At 46.1% G+C, this 20,477-nt stretch overlaps 1 protein-coding gene across 22 annotated transcripts in view; it reads right to left on the bottom strand.

Moving 5' to 3' along the window:
- The window catches only part of LOC122564903 (netrin-G2-like), a 127,913-nt gene that overhangs the window by 25,540 nt on the left and 81,896 nt on the right, over window positions 1-20,477 (bottom strand). For 12 of the 22 annotated variants that reach the window (XM_087998355.1, XM_043720341.2, XM_087998351.1 and 9 more), the window contains exons 4-6: window positions 8,419-8,591; window positions 4,957-4,983; window positions 2,057-2,125 (exon numbers count right to left, since the gene is read on the bottom strand). In XM_087998355.1, the coding sequence (XP_087854481.1) occupies window positions 2,057-2,125; window positions 4,957-4,983; window positions 8,419-8,591 (269 nt within the window). The remainder of the gene's footprint in view (window positions 1-2,056; window positions 2,126-4,956; window positions 4,984-8,418; window positions 8,592-20,477) is intronic. The other 10 variants (XM_043720343.2, XM_087998353.1, XM_087998359.1 and 7 more) reach the window with 1 other exon arrangement.

Raw genomic sequence — 20,477 nt, 5'->3', positions numbered from 1 at the left:
TGTCCAAGCCACTTTCATTTATGCTTTAAAAATAGTACTTGCAATCCATCTTGCTTCATAAATCTCACTGCTATTATTTTCTTGATTATTTTTTATTAGTTTCTCTTGAGTCTGGAAGCACTCACTTCTTTTGCTACAAATTCCACTGCAAAGCTGAAACCAGATTTTTGATTTGAGATTTTAAAATGCTTTCAATGCCGTAGTTTGAACGAAATGTTGGAAATGTTTGTGAACAGCCAATATGTTACCATCAGTTTCAAATGAACTCTATTACACAGTTCTATAACAAGAGAGTAGGTTTAAGTGGGCACCTCATTCAAAGATAAAACAATGAACAGAGGATGCTGGGACAAAAACAGAAACTGCTGGAGAAACTCAGCAGGTCAGGCAGTATTTGTGGAGAGAAAGCAGACTTAAAGTTTCAAGTCCACAAGAGTCACTGCACTCAAAACGTTAACACCACTTTCAAAGAGTAGGCATGGCAAAATGGGTTGGTTAGCTTCCTGCACTGTCGTATAATTGTGACAAGAGATGATCTGACAGTTTTGTTGGTTACTCGTAGATTCTTGTTGTATTTGAAGCCCCTTCTGGTGTCAGTGGTCTTTATTGTGAGGGATTGTAGATCTGGAACAAGCTGCTACAATTGTACAGGGCTTTGGTGATACCAGATGGGAATACTGTGTGCAGTTTCAGTCTCCATACTTGAATTGGAAGCAATACAGCGAAAGATCTTTAGCTGGTTCCTGGGATGAGTAGGATGAGATAGGGATTATATTGGCACTGTTTTGACTATAGTTGAGAAGAATAAGGGATGATCTCATTGAAACCCAGAGGATTCTGAAGGGGCTTAAAAAGGTTTTTTCCCGAAAGCATATTTCCTTTTAAACTGATAGCAACAGATTGGTGGTTCACAAAGTAATGACGCCAGGATATTTCCTGTACCTCAGGCACAGGAGTTCAAGAAGGTAATCACCAATATCTTCTCCAGGGAAAGCTATAAATGCTTGCCTAGCCAGCAATGCCCAAGATCTGTGAGTGAATATTTTTTTAAAAAGGGAGAGGCCGGGGAATATAAAATACAGGAGCATAATCTTGAGATAAAGACTTGATCATTTATGATGGAGATAGGCAGCAGATTCTTCAATGAAAAGGTTGTGAATCTTCAGAATTTTCTCCTGAAGGATAAAGATGCTCCATCATTGAGAAGGTTTAAGGCTATAACAGGAAAACGTTTGGCCTGTGAGAATATTGGGAGAGGTAGGGTTGAGGCTGAAGGCCAGCCATGATCATATTGAGGGGGTGGGAGTCCATTCCAACTCCTATTTCTTTGGTTCTGATATTCTAAAACTTCACTTAGTACAGTCCCTGGAGGCAATGGCACCTTCTGTTCAATTTATAACAGTTTTATGCTTTAACCATGGATACAATCAGTTCTAAACTGTTGTGCACAGTGAGACCTCCACCTGAAGGCTCATTGCCTAAATACAGATACTCATTGTGATCATTCATATGAACCCAACAGTCACTTGCTTAAATGGTGAGCCAGGTAATCCAGTGTTGAAATTCGCACATGCTTGATGTCTTAAATATGTGAAGATTGAGTTAAGAAGTGAGCTAGGGTCTCTCTTGTTTTAGCAAACTCATGATGAGCTCCTCCTCCACCCAGAAACTCTGAGCTGAGCATGTTCCTTGATCTTAATATCTGAGGTATCCCCCGAATATATTAAATCCTTACAACTGGGAGAATTTGCTCCATTGTTGAGTATCGTTGTGTAAAAAAGGCCCGAATGATCTTTGCCGCGGTGAGATCTTTCTCTGCTTCTGTGGATGCTATCCTTGAAGTGATGGTTGACTCTATCTTCAGATATTGTCACCAATGTCATATTTTATTTAAAAATAAATTGGAAGTCACAGTACAGACATTATTTCATTGGTTTTACCTACACATTTTTGTGACCATTCAAACAGCAGCCCATTCTTGTTCTAGATCTCATTCTTGTTTTTATTCTCTAACTGAGCTACTCTCTGGTGGGAAGCTCGGAGATGGTGACAGTACCTGACACTTTCTGTGGCTTCTGGGAGGCAGCTGCCAAGGATGGAATCAGTGCCCGTGATTTCTGGACAACTGTGCATGTACAAAAACAAAGGAAACATTTAGCTGCACAGAATCACCTAGGTTATACAGCCTGTGGTCAGTTTGAAAGCATTAGACATTGCTTCCACCGAGAGTGTGTGCACATGTGTATGTATGTGTGTCTATATCTGCCTGTGTTTGTATGTGTCCAAGTGTGTATGTCTGTGTACGTGCATGTGTGTGTGTGTCTGTATCTGTATGTGTGTGTGATTCTGTGTATGCGTGTGTCTGTATCTGCATATGTCTGTCTGTGTGTGTGTATCTGTATTTGTCTGTGTGTGTGTGTGGATCTGTATGTGTGTGCCTGTATCTATCTGTGTGTGTTTCTGCATATGTTTGTGTATAGCTGTATTTGTCTCTGTATGTGCGTGTATCTGTACATATCTGTGTGTGTGTATGTGTGTGTCTGTATCTGTGTGTGTATGTATCTGTCTCTGTGCATATGTCTATCTATTGGTCCAGACTCTGCAATGTATTCCTTAACCCAACATAATTCGTGGAACTCTCCCCCATCCTGATTCAAGCATTCTTTCTTGACTTTCCATTCTAGTCGTATTCCTTTACATCCTGTTCCCACCATTGCATGCAAGAAGCATTGAAAGTTTACAGCACAAAGCATGGCCATTTGTAAAGGGTCTCAGACTGCTTTTTCTAAATCCCTGTAAGTTACTGCACTTAAAGGGTACATGCAAAAATGTTCTAAATGTGATATAATGAGTTCCAAATCTCCACTGCCCTCTGGATGAAAAATAATCTCCTCAGCCACCTTCTAATACTTTTACTAATTACATTAAATCTAAGCACCTACAAGCTCTCTGATGCGTCTGTTAAGGGACCTAAGCGATTCGAACCATCCACTTCTTTTAGAGTGATCGATTCTACCTTTGGCATCTGCTTTTGTTTCCTTGATGCACAATGGGGAGAGTGTCACTCTTTAAGATCCTATACTGAAAGCAGTAAAGACTTTGTGTACTGTTCTGAGGATGCTGGCTTAGGACGGACCCCAACAACAGCAAGTGGCAGGTTCTCAGCAAATCACAGATTTAGAATCAGCGGATTGGTCCAAGAAAATATGAGCATCTTGGATCGTTGCAACTAATGAACGTCTTGCCAATCGGGGAGTATTAGTGATAAATCCTCAAAACCTTTCCTTCTGCCCCCCTGCTATGTAAGCTCACCTCATGCAAACCTAAAACTGTGTGTGTTACAAATGTAAAAATTCAATGTAGGCAACAAGGATTTTAAAAGAGGAGAACAGTCAGGAGATTATTGAATGGTAGAACAGGATTGAGGAGTTGAATGGCATACTCCTGTCCCTAATTAATACCTATGGTCATCTGAACTTCCCAAACTCAACTTGGCCTTTGCAGAATTTCCTGTTTTTAACTTCTGGAGGTTAATAAAGAAATCCCATTCCTGATGGGTTGAGGAGGAAGTGTCTGAAGCTTGCACATTGAGGAAGGTGAATCCTTTTATTATTCACCCTGGGAAAAAATGCACTGCTTTTCTAACTTCAAAACAATTTCCGTCCATTCCACCCCCACCACCCCCACACCATGTTCAACCATCAAATGGGCTGTGTCTCCATGAGGCCACTGTCTATGTGATCCTATGGGCTGTGAGGGTTGGTAAAGTAGAGATTATCAAAAGAGCCTGCGCTGATCCCATCCTCTTCATTACCCAAGCTGGACAATTCCCTGCCTGAGGGTCTCCAGGTAGTGTTCAGGGATGGAGCTGGGAGTCTTTAACTTACTCCCACTAAGTGGCCTAAGGTTATTTGAGCATTCCCCACTAAGATCAACACCCAATAAGCAGTGGGAAGGTTCCGTGTTTCTTCAGATCACACCTTGGCAGCGGTGAGAATGGATGTCTGATACAATGACAAAACAAAACACAAGGAACTCCCTCTCTTATCCAGGCTCTGTTATAAGCTCATTGTCCTCATGTCTCTGCTCCATTACCTGTGACAAATCCTTTACCCTCGTTGATTCTTGTACCCTGGGATGCTATCAGTAAGTTCTCATGACCCTTGAAGACCTCTTCAAAACTTGCCTTCTTCGGCTGTTCCTTCATGTGCCCTCCCCACGCTATGCCCCTGTTTCCTGATTGGCATCCCATTTCTTGCAGTAAAATGCCTTGGGATGTTTCACCAAATGGTGGTCACTCCAGTGGTTCACCAATGCCCTTTAGGGAAGGAAACCTGCCGTCCTTTACCTGTCTGGGTCTACATGGGGCTCCAGATACACAGCTGTGTGATTGACTCTTTACTGCCCCCTGTCTTTAGCAAGCCACTTCAGTTCAAGGGCAGGCAGGGACAGGCAACAAATACTGGTCTTGTCAGCATCATGTGACGTCTACATTGTGTAACTCAGGAATCAAATCTGGATGCAGTTGTTGATGTTGAATGGAGTCATGGGGTCGAGGCTGAGTTTTGCTTCCAGTGTGACTGGAACTGAATCTATGGCAGAACCCAGACCCCTCCTGGCAAACCACAGGGAACAGCAGTAAGCAAAAATAGATTAAAATACATTAAAAAAAAAGAAAATCAAGAATCTTCTGGAACCCTAATATACAGACGTGTCATTTTAAACAATACTTGTCCCTCCACCAAGCCCCCTTTTTTTAAACATCAATTTAGGCTAAAAACTGTGGAAAAACTTTTCCAGAAGTGCGGCAAACAAAAAAACAACATGCAGACCAGAACAGGCAGAGTCTAAAAAAATACATTGAAAATGACCTTTGGTGGGAAAACAAAGAGATGTAAATGGGAATGAGAAAGAGGTAAGTGGGGTTTGGGGGGAAGATGGCCTGATTATACTTACTGCCATAAGCAGAGCTGGCAGCCACACCTGAAAGGGAAACAGAGGATGGTGTTAGAGGAGCACAGACAGTGATCGAGCTGCTCTTCACACAGACTTTGTAATTTCCTCCACTTTCCAACGCCTGTCCTCTCACCCAGTGTGGCCTGGGCATTGCGTGTTCCTACAGACTGAGAAAAACATGGCCACCCCTCACTGGCTTCACAACGTTACATTTCACACAGCAGAGTCCAGTCTTATGGCTGTTATTAATAGATGCAGACTCTTGGACTTGCTAAAAACTGTTGATGCCTTTTGATATGACTTCGGGGAGGACAGTGACACAGATTCTCTTTGTGTTTGCCTTCCCAGAGCAGAGAAGGCCATTTCTGGAGCATGCCTCACACTCAGTCCCTGCCTGTTTTATAGGTACTGTTGTCCTGGCAAAGATGGTGTGGCGGGCAACTCCTACAACAGGCAGAGTAAATGAAGGGCCTGACTTCTCTCTTAGCCCCCTCCATTCTGAATTACGTTCTATTCTAACTCTGGCATTCCCTCTGTAAATCTCTGCTCTCATCTACTCTGCTTTTCTCCATTCAGCTGCTCCTTAAAATCTCTCTCTTGGAATAAACTTTGGAACATTTGCCCTAATTTCTTCCTCTATGTCTCTGTTACTTTGTAGTGAGATGTTTGATTTGGTTAAAGGTGCTATATTGTTGAGTGATGGGTTCCCAACGACTGTTTCAGTAACTATTGTTGCCAACAACAACAAGCAATTTTCAATTTTAGCAAATTTTTAAAGGATGGTCCCTGTGGAGGGAGGAGTGATGGGGACAAGGCAGAAGTGAGGGCAATGAGGCAGGAATGAAGGGACCAAGTAGGAGTCAGGGGGAAGAGCTGGGAGTGAGAGGAGGAGGCAGGACTGGGAGGGATAAGGCAGGAGTAAGGTGGACAAAGTAGCAGTGGGGGGGCCAAGGTGAAGGTGAGTGGGAATGAGGCAGGAGTGGGGTAGGGGTGAGGCAGGTGTGGGGGGTAATGAGACAGGAGTGGGGGGAGAATGAGGCAGGAGTGGGGGGGATGAGGCAGGAGTGGGGGGAGAATGAGACAGGAGTGGAGGGAGAATGAGACATGAGTGTGGGGAGATGAGGCAGGAGTGGGGGGGATGAGGCAGGAGTTGGGGGGAATGAGATAGGAGTGGGGGGAGATGAGGCAGGAGTGGGGGGAGATGAGGCAGGAGTGGGGGGAGATGAGGCAGGAGTGGGGGGGATGAGGCAAGAGTTGGGGGGATGAGGCAAGAGTTGGGGGGAATGAGACAGGAGTGGGGAAGATGAGGAAAGAGTTGGAGGGGATGAGACTGGAGTGGGGGGGGATGAGACAGGAATGGAGGGGATGAGACAGGAGTGGGGAAGATGAGGCAAGAGTTGGAGGGAATGAGACAGGAATGGGGGGAGATGAGGCAGGAGTGGGGAAGATGAGGCAGGAGTGGGGAAGGTGAGACAGGAATGGGGGGAGATGAGGCAGGAGTGAGGGAGAATGAGGCAGGGCTGGGGGTGATGAGGCAGGGGTAGGGGACTGAGGCTGGAGCAAGGGGGAATGAGGGGGATGAAGCAGGAACACTTGCCATACTCTTTTGCAAATTCTGCCATGAAGTACAAATCAAGGACCAACATTGGGTTGATAATGCTCTTCCTGGTTGAGAAGTCAATGTCAGGATTATACTGGATATGTACCAAAGCAGATCAAAAATCCAATTCCATTCAATAAAGTCTCCCAAAGCTTGGGAATTCCATCTGCTAGTGTCTGGTCCATTCTTACACCTTCTACATCTACAACAAATAGCCAGTGTAGAAGTTGTTTTGCATTTTGTATGAGATATGATGTATCAGTCTCACAAATATTAGGTAATTTCAGCCATCTGTGTTTTAATTATATAAAAGAAGCAGTCAGAGGGTTAACAATCCTGAGCTGTCCTATTAGCTTTTAATTAAACATTGCCCCAAAACATTTGCTCCTCCAGTATCTCTAAAAACGTGTTCACTTGAGACCAGTGAATCTTTGTGATTGGACTAAACATGGGGATAGCAGCACAAGCTGTAACTGTGGAACAGTAACCAACCCAGAGTTCTCCCTGATCTAGAATTGGTAAGGGAGAGAAAACACAGTCTGGAAACTTTAGGTGTGAGAGATTTTCTAGTGAGGCTTAGTGCTCAATGCTACAAAGACACCAAACTCATTCAATGTGTCTCTCAAATTGGAGGCCACTTAATCAACTACGAGCCCTTTGGAGAAATCACCCATTGAGTATGGGGGCTCCTATATTCCCAAAGGGAGCAGTTTGAGCTCCATTGACTGGGCTCCCCAGGAATGAAATGACAAAAATCAATGTGTTGCAGTTCTACTGTGCACAGAACAAACTGAACATGATGTGATGCATCCTCTTGGCTGAAACCTGACAGATTTTTATCTGTTTGTCAATGGAAAATGGGCAAGGCATGGATATCCCAACCCCCAGCCCCTACCGGAAATTGGGCTGAACACTGAGATAGTTCTAACTTATTAATTTTTAACTTTTGGTGAGGAACGGGCAGTTATTAACCAGTCTCCCAGTAAGTACCCTGCTCTGACCTGCTTCTCCATTGGATTATTGGGTCGTTTTTTGCATTAGATACCACATACTGTTCACACATTGAGTATAAATTTGATGTTTACATTCATATATTTGTATTATATTACACACTATATATAATATTTATATTACACATGCACTGTAACAGTAAGCAATCTATCAGTTGCATCTTTATGCCTCACTTCGATGAAATAATAAGATTTATATCTGGTTTTCAACTGGTGTACCACAGATGGAAACATCTTTTTGTTTTCATGTCAAACTCTCCTCATTACTAGGCAAGAAATTTGCCAAACTGCACTAATAATGTTAGGTATGGTGTGAACTCTGTAATTTTACAATAGAAGCTGAATGATGACCAGCTCTTTATTACTAATGGTTCCCTTCTTGGTGTTTCCCAAATGTTGGGCTTTGACCAGACCTGAGGTTGTTTGGGACCTGTGGAACTTTTGAAAGCTCAACAAGCTGTAATGACTTTAACAAGATCAGCCAAGTGGACCTCATAGAATATAAATTCCCTGATTGGGGCTGTTAATCTGATCCGATCAGGGAACCCTGGCTGACAGATAAGAACAGGAATGTCAGACATCCTGTACACTCTGAGAGCTGGCTCTGAGGGAGCTGGATCAGTGTGAAGGGCTCTCCATGTGTAAATAAAGAGTGACTTGGTGATGGAATACTCGCCTCTGTGGAGTTATTTCACAAACCTTCAAGCCTTCAGCAATGGACGGTTACAAAATGACAGTGACAGAACAACAGAACAGAGTTATTCGCAATACTTTCTATTGATTCTTTTTTGGTTGACTATATTACAATTGAAAGGTGACATGTGTCCTGGAAGGTAGGAAGAGTATACATACAGCTGTTGGCTGTTCCCATCGGGTATGGATTGTAGCTGCCTGGTCGCCATGACTTGGCTTTATAGTTCTTCCTGCACTTTCCACAGTCTTGACCTGTTGTGTTGTGCTCACACTCGCACATCAGATTCCCATCTTTGAAATGGCAGCTGTTTGCATGCATGTTGCACTTACACCTGGAATGAGAAGGAGAGGGTGTAAAGAGCCAAAAGAAGCAATGGAACAGCAGCTACTTGCTGATGCTATTTGGAATTGGGATCTCTGCCTGTGTAGAATCTGCCAATGATTGGAATGGTTGAGATTGGTGTGTGCTGCACACCTTGGGAACGCCAGCTCTGGGATCTGCCACTTCAATTAAAACCACAGCATCTGCCATCCCCCATGATTCAGAGCAAACAGCCAGAAATACCCAGAATTAAAATAGCAGCTGCATTGTTGGTTCTGGTATTCATCAACCCCTAATTGACGCAGTTATTTAAAAACTAAATAATTAAGTAGTAATTTGGACAGACTTTGTTCTCTCCCAACCTCTTACTCGTGAGCTTCCTCAATCACATACAATCAATCCTTCAGGTAAATAAGGGCAGTCTGTTCCCTAAATTGTGCATTAAGTAGCCAGTCCAGACATTCTGACAATGTGAAATAGGATACAAAGTCAGATTTGTTTCGAGTAAAAGTTGATTTCTTGTAAACACCATTTCCTAATGTAAACAAAACAACCGTACAACTTTTTAAATTCACGAAAAGGAAGAGGTAGAATGTGTACACCATACAAATCACAGGCTCAGGAGAATCCATTGTTTTTCACAGTCAATGAACTGCCTTTGAAAGGATCACTGCTGTCAATCATTTTAAACCTGAGCAAGTCCAATCTCCAGGGTTCAAGCCAAAATCCAACTCCTGCCCCCATCTCATCACAAGTTCACTTTTAGACTTTAAAAATTAGTGACCCTAACTTTGTTCAAGCCATGTTTATCTGCAAGGTGTTTTGCTGGCGTTGCTTTGAGAGATAACAGGATTATACTGAAAATATAAAATAGCAGAGTGACTCCTGCCCCTGCACTGGTAGAGGATGTCAGCAATGATGACATCATCAGTATGCATCATTGTGCCACTGAGACATAAGGAGTGCTCACCATCTTGACTCCACACCACTCTCTCAGCCCCCCTCATGATTCCCCCACCTCAAAACCCCCCCCTGTGCTGACTGCTTCAACAGCACCGTCCACCACCCCCCTGCCCCACCCTGCCCCCACCCCCATTTGGAGCCCTGCTTGCTGTCTTTCTACATGTCCCACTCCTAACCCCTTGATGCCCCCCTGCCACCTGCCTCCCTTTTCCCTTCCCCCCCCCCTTAGCGATGGGGGACAGCGAGGCAGGAGAGAGGCAGTGAGGGGTCAGGAGAGGGACAGACGGATGTTTAGAATGGGACAGTGAGCAGATGGAAATCCCAGCACTGGAATTCATTCAACGCTTTTGCAAAAACGCTCATTTTATTGTCCCTTTCCTTTTATTTACAAAAATATACTTTGTTCATAACTTACCTATAGGTAAATATAGCAAGTACAAAACAGGCACATTTACAACATTTAAAGGCATCGGGGTGGGTAAATGAATAGGAAGGGATTAGAGGGGTATGCTGCCAAATGGGACTAGGTCAGATTGGGATATCTGGTCGGCATGGATGAGGTGGACCAAAGGGACTGTTTCCATTTTGTACTCTAGGTTGATACAGAAGACAGTGGAATTCTGACATTTCTCACTACAGCTTCAATTCAGTCTCTTTATGGCAGGCCCCTCTCTCTGTGTCATCACTAATAGAGAAAGCCCCTCCCTGTGTCATCACTAACAGACATCACAAGCATTGTGACTGCGTGGGAAGTGAGTGCGCCCCCTATGGTTGTGATGACAATAAACACATCTGCAAAATAAACCATGAGACGCCATTGAATTGCTCCACCTAGTGGCCATGCAAAACAAAAATGATGTTACTAAACCTGGGGTTAGGCATTTCTGTAGCGGCTTTTATGGTTCTAGCATCAAGTCATCGAGTTGTACAGCATGTACCAAAACACTTTGCCACCAATGAAACACCTCGGAAAACCAATCATTGGACGTACATGCAACAGCAAATCTCATACAGCAACCTCTCACAAAGCAGCAATGCGATAAATGACACTCAATCTGATTGAATGATGTAGGTTTGAGGACAGAACATCATGAATCCACGTTCCCTCCTTGTGTTTTGGTATGGTATCGTAGTTCAGTTTCCCCATGGAAGGAATAGACCCCATTTTCTGAATTCTAGTTAGAATGGAAGATATTGTGCAGAAAGGGTGTTTTCGTTTTTGACTTCCTGAGACATTACCTGGAGAGTTAAGATCAATTATAAAGTGCAGATTAATGAGGATTAAAAGTGAGGGTAACTGTAGGGACAAAACATAGTGCCCATTCAAAACAATACATTCTGTCCTTGTTTTTTCATCATAGTTGATTTGATGTTTATTTATACATTTATGTTGAAATGATTATTTAACTTGTCAAAGCTATTGATAAGATCCACCAATGCAATTATCTCTTCCTCTCTATGGTGTTTGGTAAATAAAGGCACCCTTCAGATTGTAGAGAGCAATGACCTTGAACCCAACTAAATATTTCATGTAAAAACCCAAATATGTAGCAGTGATGGAGTAGGCCCAGTATGGCCCAGGAGAGGGGACACGCCCTGGGAGGTGGGGGTTTCCAATTTCAGACAGCACTGTGCACCCCCTTTTCCCCAGGGGGACGTGGAAAGGAGGGAAGGGAAGGGGGTGCAGAGATAAAGTGAGGGGAGGGGGGAAGGGAGAAAGAGAGAGGGAGGAGAAAGAACCATTGTGGAGGGGGGAAAGCAGAGAGAGATAGGAGTGGGTAAAGACAGGGAGGGAGGAGGAGAGTTAGAGAAGGGGAGGGAATAGAGAAGGGTAGGGGAGATGGTGGGTCGGGGGAGAGAGATGGAGAGGAGGCGAGGTGAGAGAGAGAGAGACGGGGTGGGAGAAAGAGAGAAGTAAAGGAGAGAGAGGGACAGGATAGGGAGGAGAAAAGAGCGTAGATTATAAGAGGGCAGAGAGAAAAAAAGAGGCAGAATAAACAGAAAGTGCTGCCAACGGCTGCAGCATCCATAGACCGAGATTTAACTTAATTTAAATTGATTGTCAAAACAAACCAGAGGCTGACAAAATGAAACAGTTTAACACAAACAGTGGTGAAGATTTGGAATGCACTCTGTTCCTGATATTGAAGTCGATACAGATTCACATCAGTGTTCCAAAGGAAATTGAATAAATATGAGAAGGAAATGAACAGGGAGAGACCAATATGTTGGGGAGCGGTCTGACTAGATCTTCAAAAGGACTGATACACACTAGATGGGCCGAATGGCCCATTCAATGCTGTATTATTCAGTGCAACCCAGAATGTATTGCAATGAAGGGATGGGGTGGAGTGGAATGTGTGGGATTGGACTGCATTGGGTGTGTGGGATTGGGATCGATTGGGGTGTGTGGGATTGGGCTGAATTGGGGTGTGTGGGATTGGGATGGATTGGAGTGTGTGGGATTGGGATGGATTGGGGTGTGTGTGATGGGGTGGATTGGGCTGTGTGGGATTGGGATGGATTGGGGTGTGTGGGATCAGGGTGGATTGGGGTGTGTGGGATTAGGATGGATTGGGGTGTGTGGGATTGGAGTGGATTGGGCTATGTGGGATTGGGATGGATTGGGGTGTGTGGGATTGAGGTGGATTGGAGTGTGTGGGATTGAGGTGGATTGGGGTGTGTGGGATTGGGATGGATTGGGGTGTGTGGGATTGAGATGCATTGGGGTGTGTGGGATTGGACTGGATTGGGGTGTGTGGGATTGGGATGGATTGGAGTGTGTGGCATTGGGAAGGATTGGGGTGTGTGGGATTGGGGTAGATTGGGGTGTGTGGGATTGAGATACATTGGGGTGTGTGGGATTGGAGTGGATTGGGTTGTGTGGGATTGGGATGGATTGGGGTGTGTGGGATTGAGGTGGATTGGGGTGTGTGGGATTGGGATGGATTGGGGTGTGTGGGATTGAGATGCATTGGGGTGTGTGGGATTGGAATGGATTGGGGTGTGTGGGATTGGGATGGATTGGAATGTGTGGGATCAGGGTGGATTGAGGTGTGTGGGTTGGGATGGATTGGGGTGTGTAGGATTGAGGTGTGTGGGATTGGGGTGGATTGGGGTGTGTGGGATGGGTTGGATTGGGGTGTGTGGGATTGGGATGGATTGGGGTGTGTGGGATGGGGTGGATTGGGGTGTGTAGGATTGGGATGGATTGGGGTGTGTGGCATTGGGAAGTATTGGGGTGTGTGGCATTGGGAAGTATTGGGGTGTGTGGGATTGGGATGGATTGGGGTGTGTAGGATTGGGATGGATGGGGGTGTGTGGCATTGGGAAGGATTGGGGTGTGTGGGATTGGGGTAGATTGGGGTGTGTAGGATTGGGATGGATTGGGGTGTGTGGCATTGGGAAAGATTGGGGTGTGTGGGATTGGGGTGTATGTGATTGGGATGGATTGGGGTGTGTGGGATTGGGGTGTGTGGGATTGGGGTAGATTGGGATGTGTGGGATTTGGATGTGTGGGATCGGGGTGGATTGGGGTGTGTGGGATTGGGATGGATTGGAGTGTGTGGGATTGGGATGGATTGGGGTGTGTGGGATTGGGATGGATTGGGGTGTGTGGGATGGGGTGGATTGGGCTGTGTGGGATTGGGATGGATTGGGGTGTGTGGGATTGAGGTGCATTGGGGTGTGTGAGATTGGGATGGATTGGAGTGTGTGGGATTGGGATGGATTGGGGTGTGTGGGATGGGGTGGATTGGGGTGTGTGGGATGGGGTGGATTGGGGTGTGTGGGATTGGGGTGGATTGGGGTGTGTGGGATTGGGATGGATTGGGGTGTGTGGGATTGAGATGCATTGGGGTGTGTGGGATTGGACTGGATTGGGGTGTGTGGGATTGGGATGGATTGGAGTGTGTGGCATTGGGAAGGATTGGGGTGTGTGGCATTGGGGTAGATTGGGGTGTGTGGGATTGAGATACATTGGGGTGTGTGGGATTGGAGTGGATTGGGTTGTGTGGGATTGGGATGGATTGGGGTGTGTGGGATTGAGGTGGATTGGGGTGTGTGGGATTGGGATGGATTGGGGTGTGTGGGATTGAGATGCATTGGGGTGTGTGGGATTGGAATGGATTGGGGTGTGTGGGATTGGGATGGATTGGAATGTGTGGGATCAGGGTGGATTGAGGTGTGTGGGTTGGGATGGATTGGGGTGTGTAGGACTGAGGTGTGTGGGATTGGGGTGGATTGGGGTGTGTGGGATGGGTTGGATTGGGGTGTGTGGGATTGGGATGGATTGGGGTGTGTGGGATTGGGATGGATTGGGGTGTGTGGGATGGGGTGGATTGGGGTGTGTAGGATTGGGATGGATTGGGGTGTGTGGCATTGGGAAGTATTGGGGTGTGTGGGATTGGGATGGATTGGGGTGTGTAGGTTTGGGATGGATGGGGTGTGTGGCATTGGGAAGGATTGGGGTGTGTGGGATTGGGGTAGATTGGGGTGTGTAGGATTGGGATGGATTGGGGTGTGTGGCATTGGGAAAGATTGGGGTGTGTGGGATTGGGGTGTATGGGATTGGGATGGATTGGGGTGTGTGGGATTGGGGTGTGTGGGATTGGGGTAGATTGGGATGTGTGGGATTTGGATGTGTGGGATCGGGGTGGATTGGGGTGTGTGGGATTGGGATGGATTGGAGTGTGTGGGATTGGGATGGATTGGGGTGTGTGGGATTGGATGGATTGGGATGTGTGGGATCAGGGTGGATTGGAGTGTGTGGGATGGGGTGTGTGGGATGGGGTGTGTAGGATTGGGATGGATTGGGGTGTGTGGGATTGGGATGGATTGGGATGTGTGGGATTGGGGTGTGTGGGATTGGGGTGGATTGGGGTGTGTGGGATTGGGATGGATTGGGTGTGTGGGATTGGGATGTGTGAGATTGGGGTGGATTGGGATGTGTGGGATTGGGGTGGATTGGGGTGTGTGGGATTGGGGTGGATTGGGGTGTGTGGAATTGGGATGGATTGGGGGGTGTGGGATCAGGATGGATTGGTGTGTGTGGGATTGGGATGGATTGGAGTGTGTGGGATTGGGGTGTGTGGGATTGGGATGGATTGGGGTGTGTGGGATTGGGATGGATTGGGATGTGTGGGATTGGGGTGTGTGGGATTGGGGTGGATTGGGATGTGTGGGATTGGGGTGGATTGGGGTGTTTGGGATTGGGATGGATTGGGTGTGTGGGATTGGGATGTGTGAGATTGGGGTGGATTGGGGTGTGTGGAATTGGGATGGATTGGGGGGTGTGGGATCAGGATGGATTGGGGTGTGTGGGATTGGGGTGGATTGGGATGTGTGGGATCAGGGTGGATGGGGTGTGTGGGATGGGGTGTGTGGGATGGGGTGGATTGAGGTGTGTGGGATCGGGATGGATTGGGGTGTGTGAGATTGGGATGGATTGGGGTGTGTGGGATTGGGGTGGATTGGGGTGTGTGGAATGGGATGGATTGGGGTGTGTGGGATCAGGGTGGATTGGGGTGTGTGGAATGGGATGGATTGGGGTGTGTGGGATTGAGATGGATTGGGGTGTGTGGGGTCAGGGTGGAAAGGCTTGTGGGATGGGGTGGATTGGAATGTGTGGGATGGGGGTCTGTGAGGTGGGGGGGTGGTGGTGTTGTGATGGGTTGGGGGAGATTGGGAGAATGTCCCCAGAGCTTTGGGCAGTGGTGTAGGCAGCACTGTCATAGATGCCCCACACCCTCCCTTCTGTGTCCTCTCAGCGATGACCTGCCTGCCATGCCCCTGACGAACCTGCTGTTGCTGAAAGGTCCTGGATTAACCCTCCCCTCTTCGCAAGCTCCTACCCAACCTCCTTCAGTTGGCAGTGAGACTGCTCCCTGGTCACTAACAGAGGGGGATCACATTGGGGGGCACTGGTGTGTGTGAGCCTGTGTGTGTGTGTGTGTGTGTGTGAGTGAGAGAGAGAGAGAGGGAGTGTGTGTCTGCCTGTCTGTGTGATTTTGTGTCTATGTGTGTGTTTGTGTCTATCTGTCTGTCTGTGTGAATGTGTTTGTCTGTCTGTCTGTTTGTTTATGTGTCTGTGTGTCTGTATCTGTGTGTGTGTGTGTGATTCTGTGTCTGTGTATGTGTGTGTGATTCTGTGTCTGTGTATGTGTGTGTGTGAGTGATTCTCTGTGTGTGTCTGTGTCTGTGTGTGTGTGATTCTGTGTCTGTGTATCTGTGTGTGTGATTCTGTGTCTGTGTATGTGTGTGTGTGAGTGATTCTCTGTGTGTGTCTGTGTCTGTGTATCTGTGTGTGTGTGATTCTGTGTCTGTGTATGTGTGTGTGTGAGTGATTCTCTGTGTCTGTGTCTGTGTATCTGTGTGTGTGTGAATCTGTGTCTGTGTCTGTGTGTGTGTGAGTGATTCTCTGTGTGTGTCTGGGTCTGGTATTTGTGTGTGTGTGTGTGTGTGATTCTGTGTCTGTGTATGTGTGTGTGAGTAATTCTCTGTGTGTGTCTGTGTCTGTATCTGTGTGTGTGATTCTGTGTCTGTGTCTGTATGTGTGTGAGTGATTCTCTGTGTGTGTCTGTGTCTGTGTATCCTTGTGTATGTGTGTGATTCTGTGTCTGTGTATGTGAGTGATTCTCTGTGTGTGTCTGGGTCTGTGTATCTGTGCATGTGTGTGTGTGATTCTGTGTCTGTGTATGTGTGTGTGTGATTCTGTGTCTGTGTGTGTGAGTGATTCTCTGTGTGTGTCGGTGTCTGTGTTTCTGTGTGTGTGTGTGAGTAATTCTCTGTGTGTGTCTGTGTCTGTGTATCTTTGTCTGTGTGTGTGTGTGAGTGACTCTGTGTGTGTGTGTCTGTGTATCTGTGTGTGCGTGATTCTCTGTGTGTGTCTGTGTATCTGTGTGTGTGTGTGTGTGTGATTCTATGTCTGTGTATGTGTGTGTGTGAGTGATTCTCTGTGTGTGTCTGTGTATCTGTGTGTGTGAATCTGTGTCTGTGTCTGTGTGTGTGTGAGTGATTCTCTGTGTGTGTCTGTGTCTGTGTATCTGTGTGTGTGAATCTGTGTCTGTGTCTGTGTGTGTGTGAGTGATTCTCTATGTGTGTCTGGGTCTGGTATCTGAGTGTGTGTGTGTGATTCTGTGTCTGTGTGTGTGAGTGATTCTCTGTGTGTGTCTGTGTCTGTGTATCTGTGTGTGTGATTCTGTGTCTGTGTATCTGTGTGTGTGTGAGTGATTCTCCGTGTGTGTCTGTGTTTCTGTGTGTGCGCGCGATTCTCTGTGTGTGTCTGTGTATCTGTGTGTGTGTGTTTGATTCTGTGTCTGCGTATCTGTGTGTGTGTGAGTGATTCTCTGTGTGTGTCTGTGTCTGTGTTTCTGTGTGTGTGTGTGAGTGATTCTCTGTGTGTGTCTGTGTATGTGTGTGTGAGTGATTCTCTGTATGTGTCTGTGTCTGTGTATGTGTGTGAGTGATTCTCTGTGTGTGTCACTGTCTATGTTTCTGTGTGTGTGTGTGTGTGATTCTCTGTGTGTGTATGTGTTTGTGAGTGATTCTCTGTCTGTGTCTGTGTCTGTGTATCTGTGTGTGTGTGTGTGTGGTTCTGTGTCTGTGTAACTGTGTGTGTGTGTTGCTTCAATTTCTTTGTCTAATCCTAGAGCGAGTTATACAGTGAACAGAAGAGCCTTGGGAAAAGTTAATGGGCAGAGAGATCTGGGAGTGAAGGTTGCTGCACAGGTGGATAGAGTGGTCAAGAAGGCATATAGTATGCTTGCCTTCATTGGATGGGATATTGAGTAAAAGAGCTGACAAGTCATGTTAAAATTGTACAAGAAATTGTTCGGCTGCATTTAGAATATTGTGTACAGTTCTGGTCGCCACATTACCAAAAGGATGTGACGCTTTGGTGATGGTGCAGAGAAGGTTTACGAGGATACACACACCCACCTTGTCTCAGTCAAATCCATCGAATTCAGCACCGCTTTCCTAACCTGCAATCTTCTTCCCGACCTCTCCGCCGCCACCCCAGTCTGACCTATCACCCTCACCTTGACCTCTTTCCACCTATCACATTTCTGACGCCCCTCCCCCAAGTCCCTCCTCCCCACCTTTTATCTTAGCTTGCTGGACAAACTTTCCTCATTCCTGAAGAATGGCTTATGCCCGAAACGTCGATTCTCCTGTTCCCTGGATGCTGCCTGACCTGCTGCGCTTTTCCAGCAACACATTTTCAGCGTTTACAAGGATGTTGCCTGGTATGGAAAGTGCTAGCTATGAAGAGAGGTTGAGTAGGTTAGGTTTGTTTCATTAGAAAAAAGGAGTTTGAGGGGAAACCTAATTGAGGTTTACAAAATCATGAAGGGTATAGACAGGATGGATAGAGACAAGCTTTTTCCCAGGGTGAAGGATTCAATAACGAGAGGTCACACTTTCAAGGTGAGAGGTGAAAAGTTTAAGGGGGATACATGCGGCATGTACTTCACACAGAGGGTGGTGGGTGTCTGGAACACGTTGCCAGCAGAGGTGGCAGAGGCAGGCACGGTAGGTTCATTTAAGATGCGTCTGGACAGATGCGCGAGTAGGTGGGGAGCAGAGGGATACAGATGCTTAGGAATTGGGCGATAGGTTTAGACAGTAGATTTGGATCGGCTCAGGCTTGGAGGGCTGAAGGGCCTGTTCCTGGGCTGTAAATTGTTTTTGTTCTTTGTTCTTCTTTGTTCTTTGACTATTCTGTGGTATTGCTGCACATCATTCTACATTAAGAACCTGGCCCGACATTTACAGGGTCGAAAGAAGCCACTGTGTGCTTTGGTGCACTCACTGGACGTCCCACTTAGTCCCATTCCTTGCTTTACACCCACATCCTAATGGCCCTTCATAGTTTCTTCTCACCTCTGCTCTCCTTCCTTTGGTGATGATCTTAGAGTACTCGGTCCCAGGCTATCAATATTCAGCAGAATTACGTTTCCCTTCTTTACCCTATTACAATGCATCTTAATTTTTGAACAAGGTTATTAAATGTAGACGAGGAGAAAGTGAGGTCTGCAGATGCTGGAGATCAAAGTTGAAACTTTATTGCTGGAACAGCACAGCAGGTCAGGCAGCATCCAGGGAACAGGAGATTCGACGTTTCGGGCACAGGCCTCCTGAAGAAGGGCCTGTGCCCGAAACGTCGAATCTCCTGTTCCCTGGATGCTGCCTGACCTGCTGTGCTGTTCCAGCAATAAAGTTTCAACTATTAAATGTAGACACCATGATCAATATCAAGTTGATTATTCCTGTTTCCAGGGCACTGAGCTGTGTACTCCAGCCAGATCTTCCCCAGCTCTCTGTTTGAACTCCGGTCGGTGTTCAACCAAGCTGGATTGCAACTGGAATGCTATGGTGGATCCCCAGATCCCTGCTTTGCTCAGTAATCTGATACTGCAGAGTGTAGAAACTAGTTCAAAACAAGATCAGTGTCTTTCTTAACTAAATAGCCTGCCCCAAACCCTTCTCCAGTGAGAACCGTGTAAAATGACCAGTTGACTGAGCTTCTGAAGGGAAGTCTGCACATCTCGGGAAGTGTAACCCAACACAAGTCAGGAAGGTTTCACCATGAAGGAAAATGAAAACATAAAAAGTGACAACTCTAATCCCAGCACATTCTGATGCCAAGAAATACTCGCAAAGTTTTCAAAGTTGTTTTGCGCACATCTGGTGCACTAGTATTCCCAATTATACAGAACTGCCGCACAGACACCAAATTAGTTCGTGCAAAGTGTAAACAGATTGTTCTTTTCAAGTTCTTTTTATGGAAACATACCTCACAAGATATTTAAATTCTGCACCTGAGCCACACTTGCTGCCTATCTACACCAGCCAAGCATTTCTCCATCTGTACAATTACAGTGGCACCATTTGGCATCTCTGGGGAAGGTTGGATCTTATAAATCGAGAGGCCATCTGTTATCTTTGTGATCAATCTTTGCAGCCGGTGTGTTGCTGTGGTGACTGTTCACTTTTGACAAGTCTGTGCCCAGAGACTGATCATGGTTTTGTGCCCAGTGTTATGTGGGGGAGGCTGAATTGTACCGAGTTGGTGAGGTTGGTGTAAGTGGGTGTGCCACCTAAAGTCAAAGGGTAAGCAAAGGATATGCCATTCCTCGTGACACCCTCTGCCTTCATGAAACCTACCTCCTGTGTCTCCCATGGTCACCAGCAAAGGTGGTGTTTTCTTTGTGGAAGTGGGGATAGACTTGTACAAGTGCAGTTTAAACTTCACAACTTGTCGTCAGGATGCCTTGGAACAGGATATGGGTGACGTCTGTCTGCTCTTTCTCCTTCAAAGCTTGTGGTTGTGTAGAACACCACACCAAGTTGTCTTCAGCTCAAGCTATTATCAAGCCCACCTTTGAAGTGCCAGACCCACCAGTTATCATCATCATATGAAGTAGTGAATGAACTTGAATCCATCCCCATCAATTAACTTGGAATAAGATACTTGTAGACAGAGCTACTTCATAGTTACAGGGTGCATACCGTCCACTTGAGCCACTGCAACACCAGACTGTACCTTGCGCTCACACCTTACACCAAAGACAGCACTAACTTGACTGCCTGAATATTTACTTAAATCCTACAGTGGGGCCAGGCACACAACGTCTGACCCTGAGACAAGAGTATAATTGGGCTGACACTCAGTAATGATGAGTTGTGCCTCCAAACCTACAAGGTTCATTATTTGTGCATTTAGCTTCTGTAACTGGTCACTCATGTTAAAACAGATCCATTTTGGCCAATGTAGCTCACCTGAAGTTTAGATTCCAGTCCAACCTTATCTGAATCGAAATGCCAGATCAAACTGGATGTAAATTTGGATATGTCAAACTATGCTTAAAATAGTTTTAAGATTACTTCCTAAAAAGCACTGCTATCCAAGTGCCATCTGTGCCACACAATT

Source organism: Chiloscyllium plagiosum, unplaced genomic scaffold (genome assembly GCF_037043375.1).
Source record: "Chiloscyllium plagiosum isolate Xiang-an unplaced genomic scaffold, Cpla_swu_hap1 HiC_scaffold_21, whole genome shotgun sequence".
Classification (NCBI taxonomy): domain Eukaryota; kingdom Metazoa; phylum Chordata; class Chondrichthyes; order Orectolobiformes; family Hemiscylliidae; genus Chiloscyllium; species Chiloscyllium plagiosum.
Note: the sequence above shows the minus strand (reverse complement) of the source record. Positions and strands in the feature narration are given on the sequence as shown.